The 22,964-nt window shown below is 45.6% G+C and overlaps 9 protein-coding genes across 9 annotated transcripts; 5 read left to right on the plus strand and 4 right to left on the minus strand.

Moving 5' to 3' along the window:
* Positions 1-2,264: 2,264 nt before the first annotated feature.
* Positions 2,265-4,097, plus strand: N7483_009624 (MFS transporter; the record flags this gene model as incomplete). The annotated part of the gene is made up of 1 exon (XM_057093051.1): positions 2,265-4,097. One exon carries the CDS (start codon positions 2,265-2,267, stop codon positions 4,095-4,097), a length of 1,833 nt encoding a protein of 610 aa, XP_056944225.1.
* A 205-nt stretch (positions 4,098-4,302) lies between these two features.
* N7483_009625 (uncharacterized protein) lies at positions 4,303-5,718 on the minus strand (the record flags this gene model as incomplete). The annotated part of the gene is made up of 1 exon (XM_057093052.1): positions 4,303-5,718. One exon carries the CDS (start codon positions 5,716-5,718, stop codon positions 4,303-4,305), a length of 1,416 nt encoding a protein of 471 aa, XP_056944226.1.
* Positions 5,719-6,379: 661 nt separating this feature from the next.
* On the plus strand, positions 6,380-8,864 carry N7483_009626 (transcription factor domain-containing protein; the record flags this gene model as incomplete). The annotated part of the gene is made up of 7 exons (XM_057093053.1): positions 6,380-6,592; positions 6,720-6,826; positions 6,893-7,207; positions 7,264-7,701; positions 7,754-8,019; positions 8,079-8,585; positions 8,647-8,864. The coding sequence occupies 7 exons, from the start codon at positions 6,380-6,382 to the stop codon at positions 8,862-8,864; spliced, it is 2,064 nt and encodes a 687-aa protein (XP_056944227.1).
* A 158-nt stretch (positions 8,865-9,022) lies between these two features.
* Positions 9,023-10,452, minus strand: N7483_009627 (acyl-CoA dehydrogenase family protein; the record flags this gene model as incomplete). The annotated part of the gene is made up of 2 exons (XM_057093054.1): positions 9,023-9,217; positions 9,277-10,452. 2 exons carry the CDS (start codon positions 10,450-10,452, stop codon positions 9,023-9,025), a joined length of 1,371 nt encoding a protein of 456 aa, XP_056944228.1.
* Positions 10,453-12,510: 2,058 nt separating this feature from the next.
* On the plus strand, positions 12,511-14,181 carry N7483_009628 (Zn(II)2Cys6 transcription factor domain-containing protein; the record flags this gene model as incomplete). The annotated part of the gene is made up of 2 exons (XM_057093055.1): positions 12,511-13,014; positions 13,075-14,181. The coding sequence occupies 2 exons, from the start codon at positions 12,511-12,513 to the stop codon at positions 14,179-14,181; spliced, it is 1,611 nt and encodes a 536-aa protein (XP_056944229.1).
* Positions 14,182-14,767: 586 nt separating this feature from the next.
* On the plus strand, positions 14,768-15,485 carry N7483_009629 (uncharacterized protein; the record flags this gene model as incomplete). The annotated part of the gene is made up of 3 exons (XM_057093056.1): positions 14,768-14,821; positions 14,885-14,926; positions 14,988-15,485. 3 exons carry the CDS (start codon positions 14,768-14,770, stop codon positions 15,483-15,485), a joined length of 594 nt encoding a protein of 197 aa, XP_056944230.1.
* A 288-nt stretch (positions 15,486-15,773) lies between these two features.
* N7483_009630 (zinc-binding alcohol dehydrogenase family protein) lies at positions 15,774-16,937 on the minus strand (the record flags this gene model as incomplete). The annotated part of the gene is made up of 2 exons (XM_057093057.1): positions 15,774-16,308; positions 16,378-16,937. The coding sequence occupies 2 exons, from the start codon at positions 16,935-16,937 to the stop codon at positions 15,774-15,776; spliced, it is 1,095 nt and encodes a 364-aa protein (XP_056944231.1).
* Positions 16,938-18,988: 2,051 nt separating this feature from the next.
* On the plus strand, positions 18,989-20,862 carry N7483_009631 (fungal specific transcription factor domain-containing protein; the record flags this gene model as incomplete). Its single annotated transcript, XM_057093058.1, has 5 exons — positions 18,989-19,069; positions 19,131-19,579; positions 19,644-20,199; positions 20,283-20,389; positions 20,445-20,862. 5 exons carry the CDS (start codon positions 18,989-18,991, stop codon positions 20,860-20,862), a joined length of 1,611 nt encoding a protein of 536 aa, XP_056944232.1.
* A 347-nt stretch (positions 20,863-21,209) lies between these two features.
* On the minus strand, positions 21,210-22,562 carry N7483_009632 (TauD/TfdA family dioxygenase; the record flags this gene model as incomplete). The annotated part of the gene is made up of 4 exons (XM_057093059.1): positions 21,210-21,641; positions 21,662-21,872; positions 21,937-22,202; positions 22,269-22,562. 4 exons carry the CDS (start codon positions 22,560-22,562, stop codon positions 21,210-21,212), a joined length of 1,203 nt encoding a protein of 400 aa, XP_056944233.1.
* Positions 22,563-22,964: the final 402 nt, after the last annotated feature.

The raw sequence follows: 22,964 nt of genomic DNA on the forward strand, positions 1-22,964 counted from the left end.
GAGAATTTCCGCTTTCGCTTGCATAATGTGGGTCCTTTGAAGTCCCCACTTATTTAACACGCGGAGATGCTGTCTTTTCTTATTTTTCTTAGGTAAACAGAACCAGAAAGGAAAGAGATCACGATTAGATTGAATCTAGATTGGTCATATGTATGAAAAATAGAGTGATAAGCACTTTTATATCCCCAAACACACTCTATACCACATATAATGTCATTCATTTTACGTGGCGACTATGTTCACAGTGAATATCACGTGATCTCGGCTCGGGCTCTCCGAAGACATGCCATTGGGAGATCGAACTCACTAAGTTACTAAGTTACTCACTAGTCATATGGACGTGGACGCCTCACACTAAGTGGAGACTCTTTTTCCTTCTACGGTGCTTCTATCAAGATAATATGGATGATCACTTATAGTTGTTGCTTAGAAGTAAACAGGCGCAACAGAAAACAACATGTACACCGCAATCGTATAAAACACTTGAATAGAGATGATCTAATTCAATATCACATTACTAGTACTTATAGAGGGATCATGATAATCTCACTATTGAAAAATCCAAAGGGCAACAAGTTCAATGTTATATGGACGAGTCTATGTGGTGGTGAAAATTTGAATGCAAACACGGCAAATACTGTAAGGGCTTTCATGTAACTGGGTTTCAGGGTGAGGAAAGTAACCCAGCTAGCCTAGTGGTTAGCGGACTCTGACTCTAGAGTTGACACCGGGGGGCAGGGAGGCAGCCTCTGACGCAAACAATTCCTTTTTTCTTTCTTTTAAATTTTTGATATTTTTATTTACACTATTTTCAGACTCGCTCTTTGTATTCCTTTTTTCAAAAAATCAAAAATAACTTGAATCAAGATTGAGTGATATATCATGATTGATGTTGTGTGATGGAAGTACTAGTATCAGCCTTGGAAGTGAGGCTATTTGCAGCATCTCCAGATGTCACCTCTCACATCGATGCGCATCCGACCAGTTGACTCCAGTTCAAGTTTCAAGATCCCCGGTTCATTCCAGCTATTGTCGTTTACTTTGATATTTCCATCTTTTTCTCCTGCTTACGCCTGCTATGATCATTATTCAATCCAGATCTTGTCTCCAAGTAACTGCGAGGTCCTCTTTCACCTGGCGAGTCAATATCCGAAAATGGAGAAAGGAAATGTCTGCAATGACCTAATCGATCCCGAGAGCCACAAAGATCCACTTCAGCCTTGGATGTGCTAACCCTGCAGTAGTGTGTCAGGTGGCTTTGGCAGATTAGCCTGCGTCATAATTTGGAGCTGCCGAGGTCAATGTGTCTCATCGTAAAGATTTGCAGATGCAAAAATCGGACATTCAAATTCATAAGCTAGTTCTCTTTCCAGTCTAGATCATCCTCCTTGCATTATATGTGCATCTGGTCATTTCCCAGCTGGGCATAGATGGCCGAGGTCAACTTGAATGCTTCAACTCTAGAATTTACAATTGCGATACTCTATCATGATCTTTGTGCTATTATTCAAAATGTTCTGTTTCCTAATAGTGCCATTTATGTTCAAATGTTCTCCATGAAGAACTGATTACTACTGGTAACGCGTATCCAACCGGGTTAAAAAGTTCAACCCCGATATTCCCCGATAGACTACTGGTGATGAGTTGTGAACATCGCCGGATAATCTCTTATCCTGTGCCAAATGGAAACTCAACTTCAAGACTAAATGGTACATTGAACAGAGTACAGTAACCTTGGATTGGATTAAGATAGAGCAGATATAAAAAGATTTAAAACAAGAGAGCCATGGAGATAATCCTGGAAATAAACATTCGGCAAAGATCAACACTCAAAGCCGAGGTGGGTCCGTCATAAATACGACCAGCGGGTACCGTACATGTACTACAAAGTACACGATCTCAGCAAGCCGAGGCTTCAGCTCCAGGGCTTGCGGCAGTGGTTTTGGACGGATATGCGATCGATCGGCTTGCCGACACCACAACCGAGCCTCCTTTACGGGCTCGGGAAGAGCGACACTTTCACCCCACCCAGTGGGGAAATATGACATACCAAGCAATCAGAATGCCTAATTCATATTTTCATTTTGCTAGTGCATTCCAGGGTGAAAAACATGGTTTGATCTGCATCACGTTGTCATACAGAATGGGATTTTAGGTCTTACAAAACAACATGACGCCCCAAAATTCTGTACCTTGAAATTTCGGTGCAGCATTTCTATACACAATCTTGGACGACTCTTCCAGTCTACTGGAAATCCTCCGCCATGTCTTCAGCAGAGAAAGGCCCTGCCGTTGAAGCACCGCGTCCATCTCGCATCCCTTACTGGCGTGTCCTCACCGATCAAGGGGCTTGCACACCTGAAATAATCGAATATCCTTACACCGGAGCAGGTACCGATGATGACCCCTATGTCGTCGAATGGATCCCCAATGATCCTCGCAATCCGATGGAATTCGATGCCAGTCTGAAGTGGTCATACACCATCTTAGTGGCATTCGCCACACTTGCCGTTTCCCTATGTTCCTCTGCATATGCAGGAGGTATGGATCAAGTCCTTGTGGACCTGGACGTCGGCGAAGAAGTGGCTACACTAGGTGTCAGCTTGTTCGTCCTAGGCTTTGCAGTCGGCCCTCTACTCTGGGCTCCTCTCAGTGAACTCATCGGTCGTCAGATCGTGTTCTTGATTACATTCTTTTCACTCGCTGCCTTCTGTGCAGGCGCAGCAGGTTCTCAACATGCCTATGTTCTAATCATCCTTCGTTTCTTCGCCGGATCCTTTGGCTCATCGCCTTTTACAAACGCCGGTGGTGTCATTGCTGATATCTTCCCTGCTGAGAACCGTGGCTTGGCTACTAGTCTCTTCGCTGGAGCACCCTTCCTCGGTCCTACACTAGGCCCTGTCGTTGGAGGCTTCTTAGGAGAGAACGCTGGTTGGCGATGGGTGCAAGGCTTCCTGGCCGTATTTACTGGGTTGATCTGGATCATAGGAGTGCTGGTAGTTCCCGAAACCTACGCCCCCGTTCTGCTGCGCAAGAGAGCAGAGCGCTTGTCGGAAATCACTGGGAAAGTCTATCGCAGCAAGCTGGAGATGGAACGAGGAAAGGTTTCTACCGGAGCTGCTTTCGGTACTGCGCTTAAGCGCCCATGGATTCTTCTCTTCGCCGAGCCTATCGTTCTATTACTCTCCATCTATATGGCCATTGTTTACGGAACCCTCTATATGCTATTCGATGCCTTCCCTATCGTCTTCCAGGAAATTAGAGGATGGAGCGAAGGTGTCGGTAGCTTACCTTTCCTTGCTGTGATGACTGGAATGATGATTGCTGTTGGCTTGAATATGTACGATAACAAGCGCTATGTTCGCATTCATAAGGCACACAACGGGTTCGCACCACCCGAAGCACGTCTTCCACCAACCATGCTGGGTGGACTTGCCATCCCAATTGGTCTCTTCTGGTTTGCCTGGACAAATTACCCTTCTATCCACTGGATCGTCTGTGTAATCGCCACCGCACCTTTCGGCTTCGGAATGGTCTTCGTCTTCCTCGGTATTATGAATTATCTTATCGACTCATACACCATCTACGCGGCATCTGTTCTCGCAGCCAACTCGATCATTCGTTCGTGTTTCGGTGCAGGATTCCCACTGTTCACAACATACATGTACGATAACCTTGGCATCCATTGGGCCTCCTGTGTTCCTGCCTTCCTGTCACTCGCATGTGTGCCATTCCCTTTTATCTTCTACCGTTATGGCCCGGCTATCCGTCGCAAGTGCAAATACGCTGCCGAGGCAGACGAATTTATGCGCAAATTGGCTAGCAAGGCCAATGAAAAGCAAGCTGTCGAGGAGCCTGTGGAGAATGTGGCTGAGGAGACAAATGAGGTCACCGAGCAGAACAAGATTGCAGAGCCAGTACGAACTTCCGTTGACAGCGCCTCTACCTCTTCTCGTTCGTCTTTGGAACGCACTGAGACATACGAGGCGAGTCCCTACGATATTGATCGTGTGAATACACGCAATTCGGCTATTACACAAAATTCGAAGTCTACCCGAGGCAAGACCTCGCGGATGTTCAGTTTCGTGCGTTCGTAAGAGGGCTTCTGCTCAGACCTCTTGCAAAAAGGACTCACATTAGCAATCCGCTTACTATCTTTCTTTCTTTCTTTTTTCGTTTCATGTTTTGAGGAAGTTTTGTTGAATACCCATATTGTCATAGAATAGCCCTGGAGATTAATGTATAAATACTAGTATATTTCACAAGACGATTAAAGTCGCTGGATGTATTTTCATATGATGTTCAAAAGTCCGCCGCATCTGGTAGCCATGCTGGGGTGTCATCCCGAAACTCATCTGTGATCAAATGTTTGAACGAAGGTGACCATTCCACTCTTGGCGTAAGGATATCCAGATCCCACAACTCAGAAAGAGTTTTCAGAATGGAAGTATGAGTGAACTCATTTTCTCCATCCGGTCTATTCTGAATAAGACCTTTTCCAACCCATGGAGAGATAAGAACTGTTGGGACTCGAACTCCCAGGCGATTAAAATGGAATATGTAATCTTCTCCATCAGCGGCTCTCTCCGTATATGGCAGACTGTCTCCGGGTGGTACATTCATTGGAGGAGGAACATGATCCGCGAACCCTCCATGTTCATCCCATGTTAAAATGAACAGTGTTTCGTTCCACTGAGGTGAGTTTCGCACAGCCTCATAAATACCCTTCACGAAATTTTCGCCCATATTTATAGGTGATGGCGGATGCATGGACATGTATTTGCAGCATTCGGGATTGATCCAAGTGAATCGAGGTAAGTCACCATTAGCGGCATCTTCATAGAATTTCTCAATGGGCTTAATGCTAGTCTTGCTGTGGATCGATTTCGCGGTCCACTCGTAGAACATAGCATCCGGTAAAAAGCCGGGGAAAGATCTGGTTGTGTTTTCATAATTGGTCCAGCTAATTCCTTTCTCTGATAGCTGTTGAAAGATTGATCTCTGTGGGAGTTCCGAGAGTAGGAAACTAAAATCATTCCGACCGTGACCATAGGATGTCCCAGAAGTCAAATATGCTCGGTTGGGATTTGTTGGCCCAGGAACAGCGGCGAACCACCGATCAAATAGAACGTAGTTCTTGGCGATGGCGTTGAAAACGGGTATATGTTCTGGGGTGAAGTAGTCGATAACCTCAGCCGCACGTTCGCGCTCCAACGTTTCTATCATTTCAGACCTCATATCTCGTGTCTCATCATGTATAACAGGTCTCTCAGGCCTATCCAGTGCTTGTTGATTCTCTAAACGCTCTATCCGGTATGAAACTCTTTGTTCTGTGATGAACCCGTCCATTGAGGACTCGGATTCGATCAGTGGATGATATGTGCCGAAAACCTGCATATTGATCCCCGATATACTGTGGTTTGGATCATCTGCCGCGACGTTCTGTGCTGTATTGGCTGCACATACTTGACGGGAGGTATCGGGGATCGAGATATTCTCCGGGTTGCAGTATTGGCGATTCACTAAACCATCGATGCTGTTGTTGTATGTAAGACCACCTGCATAGTGGTCAAACGATAAGTTCTCTTGTACAAGAACTACAACATTTCGAATTGAGCTGCGGAGTCTATTGAACTGTTCCGCCTCCTCAAAGGATAAGTGCTGCTGATATGCGGTGGAGCCAAGGGCGAGCGCCAGTAGCGCGAGTAATCGAGCCATCGGGGCTTTGGAGAGCTGTGCTGGAGAGAAGATTCTCCAGAAGAGAAGAACCTCTAAATGAAGGTCCCAAATCACATCGTGAATTGCAAGATTTCCAAGGTTTCTGGGCGCATCATATGTGTTGATCCTTGTTTCCCCCTCATTTTCTAGCTTTGATCCACTCAATCCACTCGATCATGCCCGCATGATCGACGTTCGCCCGATTATTGGCTGACTGCATTTTTTGTGCTTTTGAGAGACAACTGCTATGTACATTAGGTACATGACTTTAGAAATAATGAATGAATCTCAAATTTTGAGAATTTCGGTTAGTCCTCTCTATTCCGTCACCTGAATTCTCTGAGCTTGAAGTTAACAAGCACAGTCAGGTCCACATCTCGAATATAGTTGCCTTACTGCCTTATCGCCTTTGACGGCTAGCCTAAGGCATTAAGGCAGTCACATTCTTTCAGCTGACTCATCATCAACTGCCGACTCCCGCTCGTTGAAATCATCAAATCACATCCAACGTATGTGACCCACCACGGCGAATCCTTGGGCATTCCCCTTTCGAAGTCTCCTCATCTGCGCCCGATTTCTCCGATTTCCGGCAGATGTTGACCACGAGCAGATTGCTCACGTTCGATGGGGTTTTATATCGGACAAACGCAGGCCGATCTTAATGGACTTGGAGTATCGGAATCTGTTGGCACCGAATGGGCCACATTTAATCCCCCAGAGCGACTTTCGGTCCCCCAGCCTACCCCGGCCACCTCCGGGCCTTGACTTCATGCAAAGAAGCCCCGATTCAGGCGAGATGGAGAAGACCCCGCCTGTCACGGGCAAGCGCCGAGGTGGCAGCCGAAAGGCCTGTAATGAGTGTAAGCAACAGAAGGTGAGCCACATACATGCCCATTTCACCCGACCCTCGTTCCACCAAGCCACATAGACGCGTACTCCAGCACCTGGCTAGTGACATGCCCTAGCGACCACGAAACTGATCCCATTCTTACTATACACAGCTGCGATGTGATATCGTACAAACACCAGCCGAGGCATGCTCACGCTGTCGTCGGCTGGGAATCGACTGCAAAGTTGAGCAATCTTTTAAACGTATCTCTAAGCGAAGGTAAACATACGTCGTCTATATTCCAAACAGTGATCTTTGTACATACTTGTACTAAATAAAATTCAGACGAAATGCGGAAATGGAAAAGGAGATTGCAGACCTTCGTCGCCGCCTTGCAACAAATCCTGATCAGGAGCATGGAACTGACCATCAGACTGGCGATGAAATGTCACAATGCTCTGAGGATGTATTTCGCCGTCGGGAATCTTCTGCGGTAGACCGATCACGTCCTGTATCGGTGCCACTAGAACCTCATCCTTCCATGGCGACACCGCTCACTATGAAGCGATCTGGGTCCATTCTTTCACAGGACGAATATACACCTTGGAGGCTAGAGGATATTGCGCTTTCTCGAGCTCGTGTCGGTCGACTATTTGACCAGTATTTCTCTCTACTATCTTCTTTGACTATAGTACTGGACTAACTGTTGTATCTAGATTCTACAACTTTTACCACCCATTTCTTCCTCTTCTCAACCTACCTAAACCCCCAGAAGTTTACCTCAATCGGTGTCCTTTACTGGCGTGGACTGTTGTCTGCATTGCCAGTCGACGCTCACCGTCGGATCCTGGGCTATTAACAGCTCTTTCAGGACCATTCAGTCGACTCTTATGGTCAACTATCACCAATGTTCCACAGGATTACCGAGTTGTCAAGGCACTATGCCTTTTGTGCACATGGCCTCTTCCCACCACAAGTCAACGGACAGATGCTACTTTCATGCTTAGTGGTTTGATGATGCAAATTGCTATGCAGCTGGGATTACACCGTCCAGTTCAACCGGAACAGTTCACAACCTTCCAAATGGAAGTCCAAGGGGAAGCTATGAAGGATCGCTTGCATACGTGGATTATTTGCAATATAGTAGCCCAGAAGTGAGTATCATCTCCATGATTGTGCCTTGGATTCAATTGACCATCGACATAGTGTTGCGACTGGATATGGCCAACCTGCGAGCACAATATACGACTGGGCTCTTGAGCCTATCTCTTTCAAAGACGCAGATTACCGCTTGCCCACAGATCTTGCTATACGACTACGCATTGAAAAGTTCTGTGATCGGGTGACTAAGGCTCTTTACAGTAGCAAGCCAGAACCTGGAGATTTTATTAGCGCAGACAAGCTGGTCATTGTCCAGATTCTGGAGAGTGAACTTAGGGAGATGGAGGTTGAAGTTGGTCAGGAGATTTCTGGTATGTCGCCATGCTTGACTTCTACTGCTTTTTTTCTTTTTGCTAACAACTTGCTCTAGCGATCAATATGATTCATCTACGTGCCGCCGAGCTACATTTCAGATACTTCGTTTTCCTAGGATCGAACGCACGCAGTGATGATCTTACCAAACTCTTTATTGCAACGACTTCATTCCTAGGACGAGTGTTGGACCTGGAAACCGCTCCAGGCGAGCTGATTGGCCATTCTACAAATTATATACTCCAGATGATTGTTTCAGCTGCTTTTGCCCTGATGAAACTCCTGAAGAGTAATTTCAACCGTCATATTGACTTCAACCATGGGAAGCTTCTATTCAACGGAGCCATCTCTGCCATTCGCAGAATTAGCGTAATGGATCACGACCGACCCATTCGCCTGGCTGACATCCTCGCACAAATGTGGAACGCAACTGGTCCCGAACCAGCCGGAGAGGATGGTCTTCAGCTGAAGGTCCGTTGCCGAATGAGCATGAGTCATGTCTATGACACCGTGTGGCGTTGGCGCCAACGATTCCGTCCAGTGAAGACTATGGAAGAAATGCAAGGTAAGTGTTGCTCAGTCCGTTTCAATCATTATAAATAATCCCTGCTAACTTGCCGCTTCAGCTGCCGCGGCTGCAGCAAACCTAGACATTACTACGACGGTAGGACCGATGAGTCGACAACATGATAATTCCATGGAAGATCCCTCATTGATGCTCCCGGGCCAGTTTGATGAAAGTGGGGCATTCCTTAGTGAGGTTGGGTTCTCTGAGGTATTCGACTCACTGAACTGGGTTTTTGATGGCATCCCTCAAGATTATGTGGCGCCACCAATTCTCTGAGGCAAGTGAAACCAGTGTTGTGTCTCGTTTCGGTCTTTTATTCTGCAACTGCATTGTCGGTTTTCTATAGATGGCGGTTCTGAGCGAATTCTTTCTTTCAAAGATACCATACAAATAAAAATGATTTCACTATTGTTCATATTATCAAATTTCAAAGATCAAATCTTCGCCTTAGCCTTGACCTTGTCTTGTTCTTCCAGCTCTTTCTTCTTTGGTCCTGCAAATCCAAAAAGATACGCTGCAATCTTCCGCATTTGGATTTCCTCTGCTCCTTCGGTGATGCGATATCGTCGGAAGTGGCGATAAATATGCTCAAAGGGATAGTGACGAGAGTACCCGTCACCACCATGAATCTATTCAAGTCAGCCTATGCCGATCAACTTCAAGTTAGCAGGTATATTCTCAGACTGACCTGTATCGCTCGATCTGCAGCCTGGCAACACAGTCGGTTTGCCCAGAAATTACACATCGACACTTGATCGCTGAGCTTCCTCTCGATCTCAACCCAAGGTGGCACTTTATTACCTGATGACCGATTTGCCGCAACAATCCGATCCATCTCCCAGCTTGTTTTCAAGATCAACAAACGTAGCATCTCAACTTGTGTCATAAGTTCCACAACTGGAAACTGAATCGCCTGGTTATCTGCTAGCATTTTCCCTTCTCCCCAAATCTTGCGCTCACGGGCACGGAGTATACTCTTGTCCAGACAAAAGTGAGCGGAACCACACGCACTAGCAGCCTGTCTCACTCGATTCTCTTGGACGAATGTTTGCGCAATAGCGAGTCCATTGTCAAGAGAACCCAATATGGCACTTTCAGGTACCCACACATGATCCAGCTCAACCGTAGCATGATCAGTAGGCATATTCATTATCCATTCATAACTAACAACTCGAACTCCCGGAGAATCACGCGGAACCAAAAAGGCAGTGATACCCTTTGCAGATCCGTCCACGCCAGAAGTCCGGGCAAAGCAAATAAGATGTGTGCAATGATGTGCCCCAGTCTGCCACTTCTTCATACCGGTAATTTCGAAGCCTTCATGAACACGACGAGCTACAGTGGACATGAACGTGGCATCACTCCCATGATCAGGCTCTGTCAGTCCAAAAGTTGATCGGAACTCTCCACGAAGACGAGCGGGGATGAGTGTGCGACGCTGTTCCTCACTGCCAAAGTGGTGGATCATGTATATGTCGGGGAAATTGCCCACAATGCTGTGCTCATTTTGAAGATCGTTTGCAAGGCCTAAACCACCTCCGTATACCGGATGGGAAGACAGGTGGTAACGGATTGCGGCCATCCAGACATTCGTATCGGGGTGTTCGTTGCCGCCATACTCTTTTGGAAGTGCAAATCGGTAAAAGCCTGCTTCGTCGCTAAGATTACGGGCTTTCTTTAGTAATTCTTCCCACTCGGAGCGTGGATTGCCATTATTCTCCCAGTCTGTTCGTGAGTGCTCCCTTCTGTGATCAAAGAATCGGTTGTTGTCGTCCGAGTATTGGAGAGGAAGGATTTTAGCATTGATGAATGAGTCTAGAGAATCGATGTGGGATTTTAATTCGATGGGCAAGTCAAAGTTCATATTTGCGTTCAAGATATAAGCTACTTTTATATGACTCCTCTTCAGATGTTTATGAGGAAAGCTTTAAACGTTGATATGATCTACAATAGTGAACTTCCCCGCATCCAGTCACCGAGCGGACCTCGGCTTACTCTACCACAATGAAACGCTTGAATTTGATCTCAAAGTCGAGGACACCGAAATTACTTTACGGGATTGAATCTCTAGGCTGCGTGTATCTTGGCAATAGTTCATGTTATCAGGCTCCAATATCTAATTTGGGTTCAAATGTTCGTATCAGCATGGATCTTAGTTCGGGCCATGAGTGCAGCTTCTTCTGCAAATCATCCATTTGGAATATTTTGATCGAGGAATCTGCCTTTAATCCAAGACTTTAAGCCAAAGCGGCTCTGGGCTGAATGCCAGCTAATATCATGATGCTGCCCCATAGTGCTCTTCAATGGACAGGTTCCTCAAGGGCTTTCACCCTCAGGCTGGAATGAGGTGGCTGGGTCTATAAGGAGATCCTCCATATTTCGCCAACTCGTTTTTCTTGGCACTATAGCGTTCCTATTTTTATCCAAATTATCATGCATGATCATTCCTCAAGCTATTAAAATTATTGCTCATATCTAAGAAGGGATATGTACCGTCACCTGACCAGGCATTTCAGAGATTGGGGAAGTGGGCGACTGATCCAGCAATAATCAGAAAGAGATCTCATATATTTCACAGGTTCTCTCTCCTGCCCAGGTGATGCCCACGTTTGCACCATGACAATTCATGTTTCACACAGATGGAGAATCCCAAGCCCAAGGGAGGCCCAAGCATAAGGTACCACAACATAGATTTGCAGGAATCGTTTCACGAGAGACAGGGTATGAGATCTTATATCTGGTTTCATGTACCAAACCTTGAGTCTTCCACTCTCAAAAGGGAGCATAGCTGAGACAGTACCATGTCCGCTTGAGCAAGTGCATTATCTGGAACTTGAGAGATTTGTCATTCATGCATGTTGCCGTTTGAACTGGGGCAACAGGTGCAGTGCAACTCAAGCATTTGTTGCCAGTTCAGGGCTGAATTGTCGGTGAAGGCTCCTCAGGGCGCTCCACGGGCTTCTCGAACATGCTGCTCAGAACCAAGGATGGGTTATCCCTGACAGTTGTGCTTTTAATTTTCCGGCTGTCTGGGGTATGTGCTAATTGTAGTACAACACAGCGGCTATTCCCAAACCAAGAATCCGGGCCTCAACAATGTGTTGTCAATGCTTCTCTGTCATACCGAACCTCACATGGTATCCTTGGCCAAATGCATGGGGCCATGCTAACTTGATCCTTGGGATAGAGTCTTGCGGTTAGTATCAATGATGCAATCCCAACTATGTCTTGGCCTCAAGTTTCTGTTGGCGCTCATGATTTAGAAAATTGACTAATTTCTAGCCTCGAACCATTCGAGCTTGCTATTTCAAACAATGACACACTTTGACTCTTAATGTAGAGCCAGTATATCATCTGATGTTTCTTGAAGTGACTTTAAGATGACTACTGTAGTTCTGAGTTGTGGCAAAAAGACTTGGATTATAAGCAAACTAAGCAATAAACCGTAACTGAGAACAACTTCCGTTTATACCCCTGCTGGCAAGAATCCAGCCCTGGAGTGTTATAAAGAGCATCATATAGGCCCAAGCCAGGTGAGTGGTCAATTCGAAATAGTGCTAAATTGGTCAGCGCATGATAGTCAACACCATGGGGGTCACGCAGATCATTGCTCCACTATTTGGCACATGTTTGAAGACCCAATACCATGGCTATGTATTTCAAACGTGGCTGTACATCTCTTGAGCCTGCTTTATGGACGATTTAACAAGTAGCTCATATTAAAATTGAGAATCATTGAATCTATACATCCCAACATTTGAAGCACTTAAGATTCTTAAGATTGATACACGCTGAATCTGGGACGAAAGATACTCCGCATATGTATGCTCACTGCCCAGGTGGACTCTCCACTGCAACAACCCCATAGCCTGAGAGAAGCCTCATCAAAATTTTCCAACCTAACCCCACCTACCGCAAAAACATGCATCCAGCTCTAAACTATAGACAATCTCGAAGATCGGCCTGTGATCGATGTCGCGGCTTCAAATTGCGCTGTGAGCGCGACCAAGTCAATGGCCGGTCATGCGAAAGATGTCTCAAAGCTCAAGTTATGTGCACAACTAGCATCAATCATCCTGCGTCTAATTATCTCTCTTCAAAGAATAGATCTTGTTCATTCCCAGGAGAATATGATCAAAGGTTCATGCATGTGGGCTCTGATCGACTTGCCATGCCAGTTCTCCATAAACCCTCCATTTCCAAAGTGAGAAAGGCTGTCTCTCCGGGGAATATCCGAAGACATGAAAATCTTGCGTTCGAAAGTTGGCCATATTCTGATCCTTTCTCTTCTTGGGTATCTGGAGATATGGTTCCATTTGGAGGAGATCCTGATCCCCAGATGATGTCCTATCCTGGCACAACATTTCCATTCGAGCAATGGACAGAGCAACAACCCACTTGGCCTACTAGAAACAATTTTCCACCGGTGAGTGCTTAGAGCAGCTTTACAACTTTTTCAAGCATATTCTAACAACCCATTTAATAGGCACCAGTGGAAGACTTTATTCTGGAATCCAATTATCGACCTGATCATCAAACCTCAGCACCTGATCAAATCGTCTCAGTGTCCTCTTACAATACTCAAGATGACTCCCAGACAGTTACAACGGCCTCCTTGCCAGAAACACAGAGTCTACTAGGTCCAGGGTCAATGTCTATGACAGATGATAGCTGGGAATTCCCTTGGCTACAAACATCCGGAACTGGTATTACCGAAGATGACAAACATATGGAGTTTTCGACAGAATGGACATTGCCAAATTTCAACGACCTGCGCAAGAGACTCCTCAAGTTAAACCTCGAATTTACCGATGATCTTGAACTCTTGGAAACCGAATCTAAGCTTTTCAGGTTCTCGCCATTTTTGAGGGACAATATCAGCTCCTCTGTGAGCAAGCTGGATCTTCCGATTTCTCGCATGCTCAATCACTCCACTCACTTCCTAGAAATGCTTCGACCGGCAGCCAACACATCAGACAGCTCGCAACGCCTCCTTCCGAGTATTGAGTTCTCCCATACAGGCCTCGATATTTTTGATGATACGAAGCCCCTATCTCTACGTTCTGGAGATGGTGGGCTAGAAGAAGTCGCGACCACAGCATCTCATGATTCGGGCTACCATACAATATTTACCTCACCGTTGGGTCAAGAAACAAGCACGGCCTTGAATAAATACGACATATCGACTTCTCTAACGATTCTTACGACATATTGTCAACTGATAAAGCTGTACCGGAGTGTTTTCAATCAACTCTATCAATTGTTACTTATTGCTCCACCTGCAGACATGAGCTCCCTCCTGCTTTTTCCAAGCCTTCAGTTTGGACAATACAATATGGAGGGAAATCTTGGCATGCAGGTTCAAGCATTAGTCGACCTCGTTCTGAACATGTTGGAGAAAATTGAAAGAGTTTTAGGAGTGTCTCAAGATAGCAGCGGGGATATGAGTTCAGCTCCATCCATCCTGGAGAATAGTCTTCTAGCCTCCATTCGAGATAATGTGATAACACAAGAGCAGATTGAGTGTGGTGTTTCTTTAAAGGACATACTAGGCTGTCTGAGAAGGCTAGTGAAGGACACAGCGTGTGTATGATAATACTAAATTTATGGCTTACTGAAGTTTAATCATGGATTCCAAAATTGCTCTCTTGAATCACAGCTTCCACGTCAAATCCTTCACTTCCAAGGTTGGTTGTCCATATTCGAGGGCGTTTAAAAGGATTTTGTTTCAATCAAAATCGGCAAATTTTCAAACAGATTCTCTGGCCGGCCAGAAATATTTGAATTACTCCCTTTTCAATAGTAACCCTGCCTTATCAGTCCCATTCATTCGAAAATCGTGAAGAAAGTAATAAAATAGAATTCTCATCAGAGCCGAAACTTTCTCGCCGAGTCCGAAATAATATCAATCTATCACCTAGGCGAGTTCAAAGATCAATTCAGCCTCTCTTTTAGACCATTCCGATGCCGATACCGAATCCGAGCGTTAAGCTTTGATACTATGAATCTGTGTGAGAATCATCGTGTGATAGATTCAAAGAAGCTTCAGCTTGAAAATGTTCCAAGACTATATTTAGTATATGCGTACAGTTCCCTCCAACCGCAAAATTGATCAAGAATACGAGGCTTTCTTCTCATATTCGGTGTCTTCAAGTCTCAGTACTGCCCAGGTGACAGCAATGGCCGCTCCGCTCTCCAAAGATATCACCAACTTAGAGGGAACATGGCACTTGGTATGCCTTTTCTCATCCTTAGCATTCTTGTGGCTTCAAATTCCAAAGACTAATCTTTACCAGAATCGTAAGCTTTCCGATGATCCTGATCAAATGTTCGCACTGGTAGGTCTCACTTGACCCTCCCATCATGGATTAGAAGACCTTGAAGCTGAGGTGAGAACAGCAAGGTGTGCCCTGGATCACCCGAAAGGCACTCCGTTTTGCCAGTCTGTCGCTGCAGATATCGCAGTCTATCTCATGCTCCGATGTGAGTAGTGACAGCGCCACTGAATCTCCTTCCGAGGACGGCGGCTCTGTCACGACCCTGCATGTGAGACAGACAGTCACTCCCGGCTCCTTCAATAGTGAGACCTCGTGTGTAGTGAATGGTCAGTTCCAGGATATGAGTCTTCCTATCTTCGGAGACATCAAAATGAAGCTTCAGTATGTGAGCACGGATGATATCAAAAATGATTTGATGCGCCAGAGTTTTGAAGACGCCTGTGCTTCCAAGATGGTCATTGATGAAGGCGCTGAGAATCCTAAGATGGGCTGGTCTGCTCATGTTTTGTGGGGATTCGAAAATATTCATGGAAAGAGATACTTGACTCGAAATGTTCGAACTTGGAAGAATGATGAGAGTATTGTTGCTCGCATGGTCTATGATTGTCATCAGAAATAGGGTGCTCTTGGTCCCCATATGCTGTATTTGAGATCAGGGTCCCAGTGGTCCTAATTAGTTTGAGAATTCTTAATGGAGTGCCTATTCGTCTGGTATTTGGAATTTAAATTAATTATTTGAAACAACAAAATGGATTTTCATTGAAGCCAATGAACCAAAAGATCTGACTCGTACTCAAAACGCGCGATACAACAGTCAAGAAATCGATATCAAGAAATTGACACTCATCATTTTAGCTTATGGCTAAAGAAGAGAACATTTAATGATAACTGAGGACTTTCAAATAACCTAATCAACCTCTCCCATGGGCACAATCAACTTCTTTCCAGAGACCTCTCCTTTTCTAAGTCTTTCCAGTCCGGTCATAATACCCTCAAAGCGCCCAGCGATAATCTCCACAGGTGCCGGCTTGATCTTACCAGCGGAGATCAATTCCTGGAGAGTTTGGTACCAAAGTCGAGCCCACTCTCCAATTTCCGGTCGGGGTGGAATTCCATAAGGTTCAGGAAGTTCAACACCCCTACCAGAGATAGCACCACCCATAACCAGCTCGTGTTTGATGGCCTTACGTGTACAAAGACCCTCCTGGTATTGTTCAAGGGCACAGTAGCGGCCTCCTGTCCGACCCATTGCTTCCTGGCATAAACGCACCGTTCTTGCTTCTGCAAAGGGATCTAGGATATACCGAAGTGTGTTCTTGGCCGCTGCCCTGATGTCTTGCGCGCAGGTGGGTGAGTTGTAGTCGAAGACAAGGTCTGCTCCGTACGATTTGACCAAGTCAAAGTTTCGCTCAGAGCATGTCGTGATGACCCTGTAGCCAGACCTGAGATGCGTTAGCATAACTGCATGAGATAACTGAGACAAAAAAGGTAGTCTAAACATTTGTACTTACAGCTTCACCATTTGGATTGCTAGCAAACCAGTTGTACTACTTCCACCATAGACTAACACATACTCTGGGTTGGTGGCTGGTGAACACATCGATCCCTGGAGTTGAAGGGACCAGTACAACGCGACTCCCAGGGTTGCGATGCCTGTGCCTGATATGGCTGCAGCAGAGGTAAAGGACATATCATCCGGAATATGAAAAGTGAAGTCTGGCTCAGCACGGACATATTCACAGTAAGCCCCAGATTCAGGATCAGCTTGATTAGATCCTTGAACAGCGCCAAAGACTCGATTCCCGAGATGGAATCGACCTTGTTTGGCTACCTCACTTCCCAGTGCAACGACTGTGCCTGAAAAGTCACAGCCATTCCACAGTCCCGGAGTTGGGAACCTAAGGGGCATTTTGTGGTCACAGGGATTCAGGGCGACTGCAATTGTTTTGACAAGCATCTGATGAGGGCTGAGCTTTGGAATTGGCATTTCAGGAGTAATTTTTAGAACACCTGCTTCATGCTGGATGATTGCGGTTTGGGAGCTTGGAATAGGGTAGGCAGTAGTATCCATGGTTGATGGTATGCGGCGAACGGCACCTGGGATTCTTCAAATTGAAAGTTCTCAAAGGTAGATAAAATTATGAAGTCTTGTGGTTTCTATTTCTTTCTGGTGGTTTGAGGCATAACCTCGAATTTATGGCTTTGAATTATCCAGCTCAGATGTCAGAATAGCCTGCATGAGCTTCAGCTTGATACAGTTTGCTACTATGTACTCATATGGAATTCCACATCAAGACGGGATGTTGCAGAGCTAAATTTAAACATGTTTGATTCCGAATTCTCGTGAATAGAATCAGTCCATTCTAGAAGTGGCCTTGTCAGGGGTGGGAAATAACAGGGGGGTTCAGCTATCGGTGTATCAAAACAGTTCTCTTGCCAAGTAAGCCGAACAGTTGAAACCTGGCTGAGTTAGAAATAGTACGTTTATGGCTTATTGCTTCATAGTGATAGAAAATTCAATAGCTTATAGACTGAGAGAAAAGAGAGTCTGGAAGCCCCCATATTTCTAGTGAGGTTATTTGGTAAAAGTGGACACTTTGAGGCTAACACTCATTAAATTGGTGTGGTGTAGCATATTTCATTAAATATCATAATTAAGCTGTTATTTTTAATTATCTAATATAAGTTGCCTTTTCGTCTGAATGCAAATTGAGCAGTATAACAAGTTGTTCAGAAAACACATGATCACGCCAACTGGTCTATCGCATCCTGCAGTGAACAATACACGAATTTTCCTACCATCATAACTATACAAGGTTATTATTAAACCTTGGAAGAAGGCTTCATAACTGCAAATAAAAAGGTGTTATTATTAATATTCTCGTGTTATAGCGCTGATCGTCACGCCAAACATAGATTGCCCCGCATTCTCCGCTTTTCGATCTCGTCATCCAGCACATGGATGTCACCACAGTTGCGCAATGTCAACCGACAGCCCGCTTTTTACCGACAGCCCGACATAGTTTCTATGCAATGTTTCTCAGGCATCAGGGGAATAATCCCGGAAGAATTGCAAATCGATTAAAAGATAATTGACATGGGTTCTACAAACTCTCCCAAGCCATCACGATCACGATTCGGTAAGTTGAACCCAGTAAACAACATCGGACCAATAGACTAACATTAGAACAAGGTTGTCGAACCTGTCGGGCACGTAAAGTAAGACCACGTTACTTGAATCACTGATCCAACAATGATCTAACTCCTTCACTTTGACAACAGGTCAAGTGTGATGAACGACCTGGCGAGTGTGGAAATTGTGCCCGTCTACGGCTTATCTGCTCAGGATATGGCAATTCACCAGATTCTCAAATTCAGCATATTGCAAAGGACCGTGTAGATAGCTCAAGGAAGAAGCGAACTTACCGTTCATGTACGGCTTGTCGTGGTTCCAAGACGAAATGCTCAGGAGAGCGACCGACGTGCCGAAGGTGTCAAGACCGAGGCCACAGTTGTGTCTACTCTGAGTCTTCACAACCCAATTGGATTCGGCGCGTTGAGAGTATATCTCAAGAGAGCCAGAAGGCTCCCTCAACTCCGTCGCTTATTCCAGACAACTCACCAAGCACACATTTGGAGCAATGCGGTGTCGAGCCGGAGCGCCTTTCACCTCAATCTTCAAGCCATTCAAGTCATTCATTTCAGCCGCTTCAAGTCTTCACGGCTGAGCCAACTGAGTCTAATAATTTTCCATTATCTTGGTATGAATTTGTCACAGATCTTTACACACTGGGTCCCGGGACTAACATAGCATAGGCTAAATGCTCAGCATTTACCGAATCCTTGGAAAATCAGACTTTTGGTCGAAGAGTTTTTCAGCAATATTCATCCATTAAGATGCTTTGCATTCATTCATAAGCCTTCCTTTCTTCATAGATTGGATAAGGATGCTCCAAAGAGGGTTCAAAGTAACGCACTTCTTCATATTATATGCGCCCTGGGTGGCCAGTAAGTATGCCGGTACCCTCTGTTCACTTCAGTCAATGCTAACAACCAGCGCTTAGATTTCATGCATTATCATATAGCGAAACAGTCAATCCGCTTCCGCCAAAACTCATTCTCATGGCTGGAAGCGAATGGGCTAAAATTGCGCAAAGACTCATTCTGGAGGCCCTTGACTCGATCACTATTGAGAAGCTAATGGTTTGTTATAGTCTATCTCTTCTCTCTTCCTATGGAACTAAAATTTCTAAACCCATCCTAGGCATCTGTCCTACTTCACGACTATGCAGTTCGCATGGGAAACTTCGCCAATGCATTTATGCTCAGTGGTCTTATTACGAGGATGACCCAAGCGTTACAGATCAACCTAGAATACAATACAGACATCCTCTGTCAGAATAACGATATAGGTCCCTCTGTTACAGCAAGAGAGTCCCGGCGACGCTTAATGTGGAGCTGCTATATTATGGATGCTCTTGTTGGAAGTGGAGTGGATCAACTCACTTTGGTTGACGAGAAAGACATGAAAATCCAACTGCCATGCAATGAGCGAAATTTCATACAGCAGATACCATGTCTAACTGAGACACTGGAACCTGGAAATTGGTTGAAATTTATTCCTGGCGAGCTTGATAGTGAGACACTCATGCCGAATATGGGAATGATGGCATATTTCATCCGACACATCCCTATTCGCAAAAGAGTGCTCCGGTACGTCTCTTTTCTCCACAATTTCATATTTCTGTTTCAATCGCATATACTGATTCGTCACTAGATACATCAAACATCTTGACGAAGCAATGGTTCCTTGGGCTGAAGAGTCCGAGTTTGCCATTCTAGACAGGGACTGTCGCGCCTGGTATGAGTCCTTACCAGCAAGCTTACAATTCACCCCAAACGCGATTTACATTCGGAAGGATTCATCACAGCTTGGTGCCCTTTGTGTACTACACTGTGCACATTATCAAACTATATGTGATCTGTACCGACTAGGAGCGCCAGCTCTGTATAAACTACGCGCGGCGTTTGACTTTCCACCAGAACAACGAGGCTTTCTGAGGCACTTGCAGGAAGTCTTGTTCGATGCTGCGAGGGCTCTAGCAACTATCATTGGTGAGATAGCTCATCATGGGGCCCGAATGTTAGCAGATTCATGGCTCCCAACAATCACGTATGATAGCTGCCGCATCATGGTATACCATCTCACTCAAATACTCGATCCTCGAGCGGAGGAAACAAAGATCCTCACGACGCAAACTCTGCCGCTTCTGAAGAGTAATATCGATGCTCTGAAATTAATGGGATCGCTTAGTGTGATTGCCAATTCTTTGGTGCGTTGCTCCCTTCTTCTCAATCCCGCTTGAATTTCCTTCAACATGCCCGTATTGACCTCACGCTAATGTAATAAATACAGTGCACCGCAGCAGAAACAATGTTTGATCGATCTGGGATTGGCTCCGAGGTCGTGGCTCAGAACAGTATTCCTGATGACCCATACTCAACAGGCGATGAAGATGCGAGGTAATCATATCATCTAAACCATACTATAATTCACAATTTACTAACATCTTTCTAGTGAGAGCCTCCCGGGAACACCAATTCAAAGCGCTCCAGACTATGTCCTGAACCCTCTATCAATCTACCGAATGGCCCGCAAGTCAATCCCAGAAAGACACGCTCCTGAAAAAGCAGCAACATCTTCAGCACCTAATAGTGCCATACCTGAATCAAATCCAGATCTCGACTGTCCAGCAAGTGGACCTCTCACCCAGGGTCCAGTGGGCGGAGGCTCGGGAGAGCTGGAATTCGGACAAGCTAGCCTTGAAGAACTTCAGTCGCTTTTCATGTCAGATCTTGGATGGACGTGGCAGCCAGCGGATACTGCCGTTGGCTCTGGTATTGAAGGGGCAGGGCTTCTGCCATGGGCTGGAGGGTATTCTGCTACGCAAGCAGAGCCCTGGCTGCCTATTTTTCCATTTCCCCAGCAAAATTAGTTGAGATACCCTTTTTATTAACAATATTATTTGCATATCATACTTCCAGATGTCTCATTTCCATCTCCACGTAGTTCTATACTAGGCTCAATTTTCCCTATCTCTCGGGCAGTTTGCAATACTAACTAGTTCATATGTATTTGTACTCCTTTAGTAGCACTAGTAATGATCTAAAATCTCTATTCCTCTCAAGGAGTTGGGAGTTCAAAAAAATGCTGAATCAAATTCCATATATGAATTTCTTTTATAAAAAGTCATCAAGTCCATTCTTAATGAAGACAAGATAAAAAATGACATTAATTTAACATTCGTGTATAATAGCAGAGAAATGCCTGCATCCTGCTAATTTACTCCGCATCCAGAGGACAATAAGGCGGCTGATCATTGACCTGAATACCACCTCTCTTCTTCTCCAAAGTATCATGATACGGAAGCTTCCAACCACCCTCGGACTCAGGAGCAGACAGCCAAAGTCTCATCAAGTGACGAGCCCGAATCAACTTTCCATTCGCATCAACCGCACCAGTGGGGTGATCTTCATACGCTGTGCGCGCATGGAAAACATGCGAATTACTAACGAACTGAATATCACCGGGTGAGAGAACCATATGAAGTGCCAGCTCAGCACAGGTCTCTTCCCAGATCTTCAGAGCATACTTCTGTTTCTCTGATAGAGGCGGGATCTTTGCATCAGGACCGGTGTTGAAACGTGAGAGAGAGGTTAGGTTGTTTGGATCGAACTTGGCATACACGCGTGGGTCTGATCCTGCGCGCTCGTTCTCTAGGTATAAGATTGCACCACGGATCCACTCCCCTCGCCCTCGGAGACTTCGCCCTTACGGTCAAAGTACCAGGTTGGTGTGGCCATTGTTTCGATTACGTCGGGGTGTCTTTCTTGGAGGGTGTTGATAACATTGTGTGTGGAGGCGATGTCGGATTCACCGCCGATTTTTGATTTAGCGATACACAGCAAGCCGACGATGTCGGCGCCATCGGTGTGGAAGTATTGACTGGTATAATGTTAGAATTTGGCTTTTTTAGACTCTCCCTGGCTTTCTAGGTATATTGACTTACCGGGCGTTAGTACGGTAGATACGGACTCGATCAGTCTTGGTAGGGTCTTCGCCGAGATCCTTGACGTGTCCAAGGACATGACCACGGCCATTTTGGCTGGTGAAGTATCCAAGGTAGGTTCCAAGACCCATGTATGCGGTAGCACATTTTTGGAGATCCCATTCATCAACAGGGATACCCTTGAATAGCCAGAATCCGGTCCCATCAATCAGGACTCTGCGGAGCTCCTCCATGCGCTTGGCAAGCTTGGGAAGAGGGAAATTTGTCTGTTTAAAAGTTAAAGCTTCATTTCAACGTGGATTTTACTATCAAACTCTTTGAGCTAGACTCACCTTGGAGATACCTTCAAGAGGGATCTTATCTTGAATAAACTTATCGGACGCATCGCCGATCTCCTGGATCTCTTCCTCTGTGAACTGGTGGGTCCATTTCTCTGGGTTTTGAGAGTAGTCGCCGGCCTTCCATACGGTAGGTCCCTCAATGTGCTTGGGGAAGTCTGCATAAGGGCGGACTTGCGAGTAGACAGGAGGGTGTTGTCCTGATGTCTTGAGTCCATCGGGAAACTTTGTGAGATCAACTGCGCGAGTCGATACAGCCACGGGGGCAGTCTCTGTGATAGTGGCCATGATGCGTCGATAGTGATAACTTAAGGAAATAGGAATGATATTTCCCTGTCGCTTTTCCTGATCGTCAGACTCGGGTAGTACAATGTTCAGGGTCTAGAAGAGAGATCCCGTGGTTATATACTTCATTTTAGACTGATCGACGACATTGTTCAGGGTCTCCGCATCGGAATATCGAATCGACAATCTGCGGACTGTCGGGTAAATCCATCGACGTTTCACTATAGTGTTCACTCATCTTTGAGTTGATAGTAAGTTGGGGAAACGCGGAGGCATCGGCTCGTCGGCTAATCTGGATGATACCATCAATTCCAGCACAATCACACCATCTTGCGTGATAAACAACCAGCATTGTCAATTTTCATATTTTAACTAGATCAGTACCAATTTTAGCGGTCATAGATC

The sequence above is a fragment of the Penicillium malachiteum genome, assembly GCF_028827825.1.
Source record: "Penicillium malachiteum strain IBT 17515 chromosome Unknown utg000004l:1.0-4883003.0:1.0-4884900.0, whole genome shotgun sequence".
NCBI classification, from domain to species: domain Eukaryota; kingdom Fungi; phylum Ascomycota; class Eurotiomycetes; order Eurotiales; family Aspergillaceae; genus Penicillium; species Penicillium malachiteum.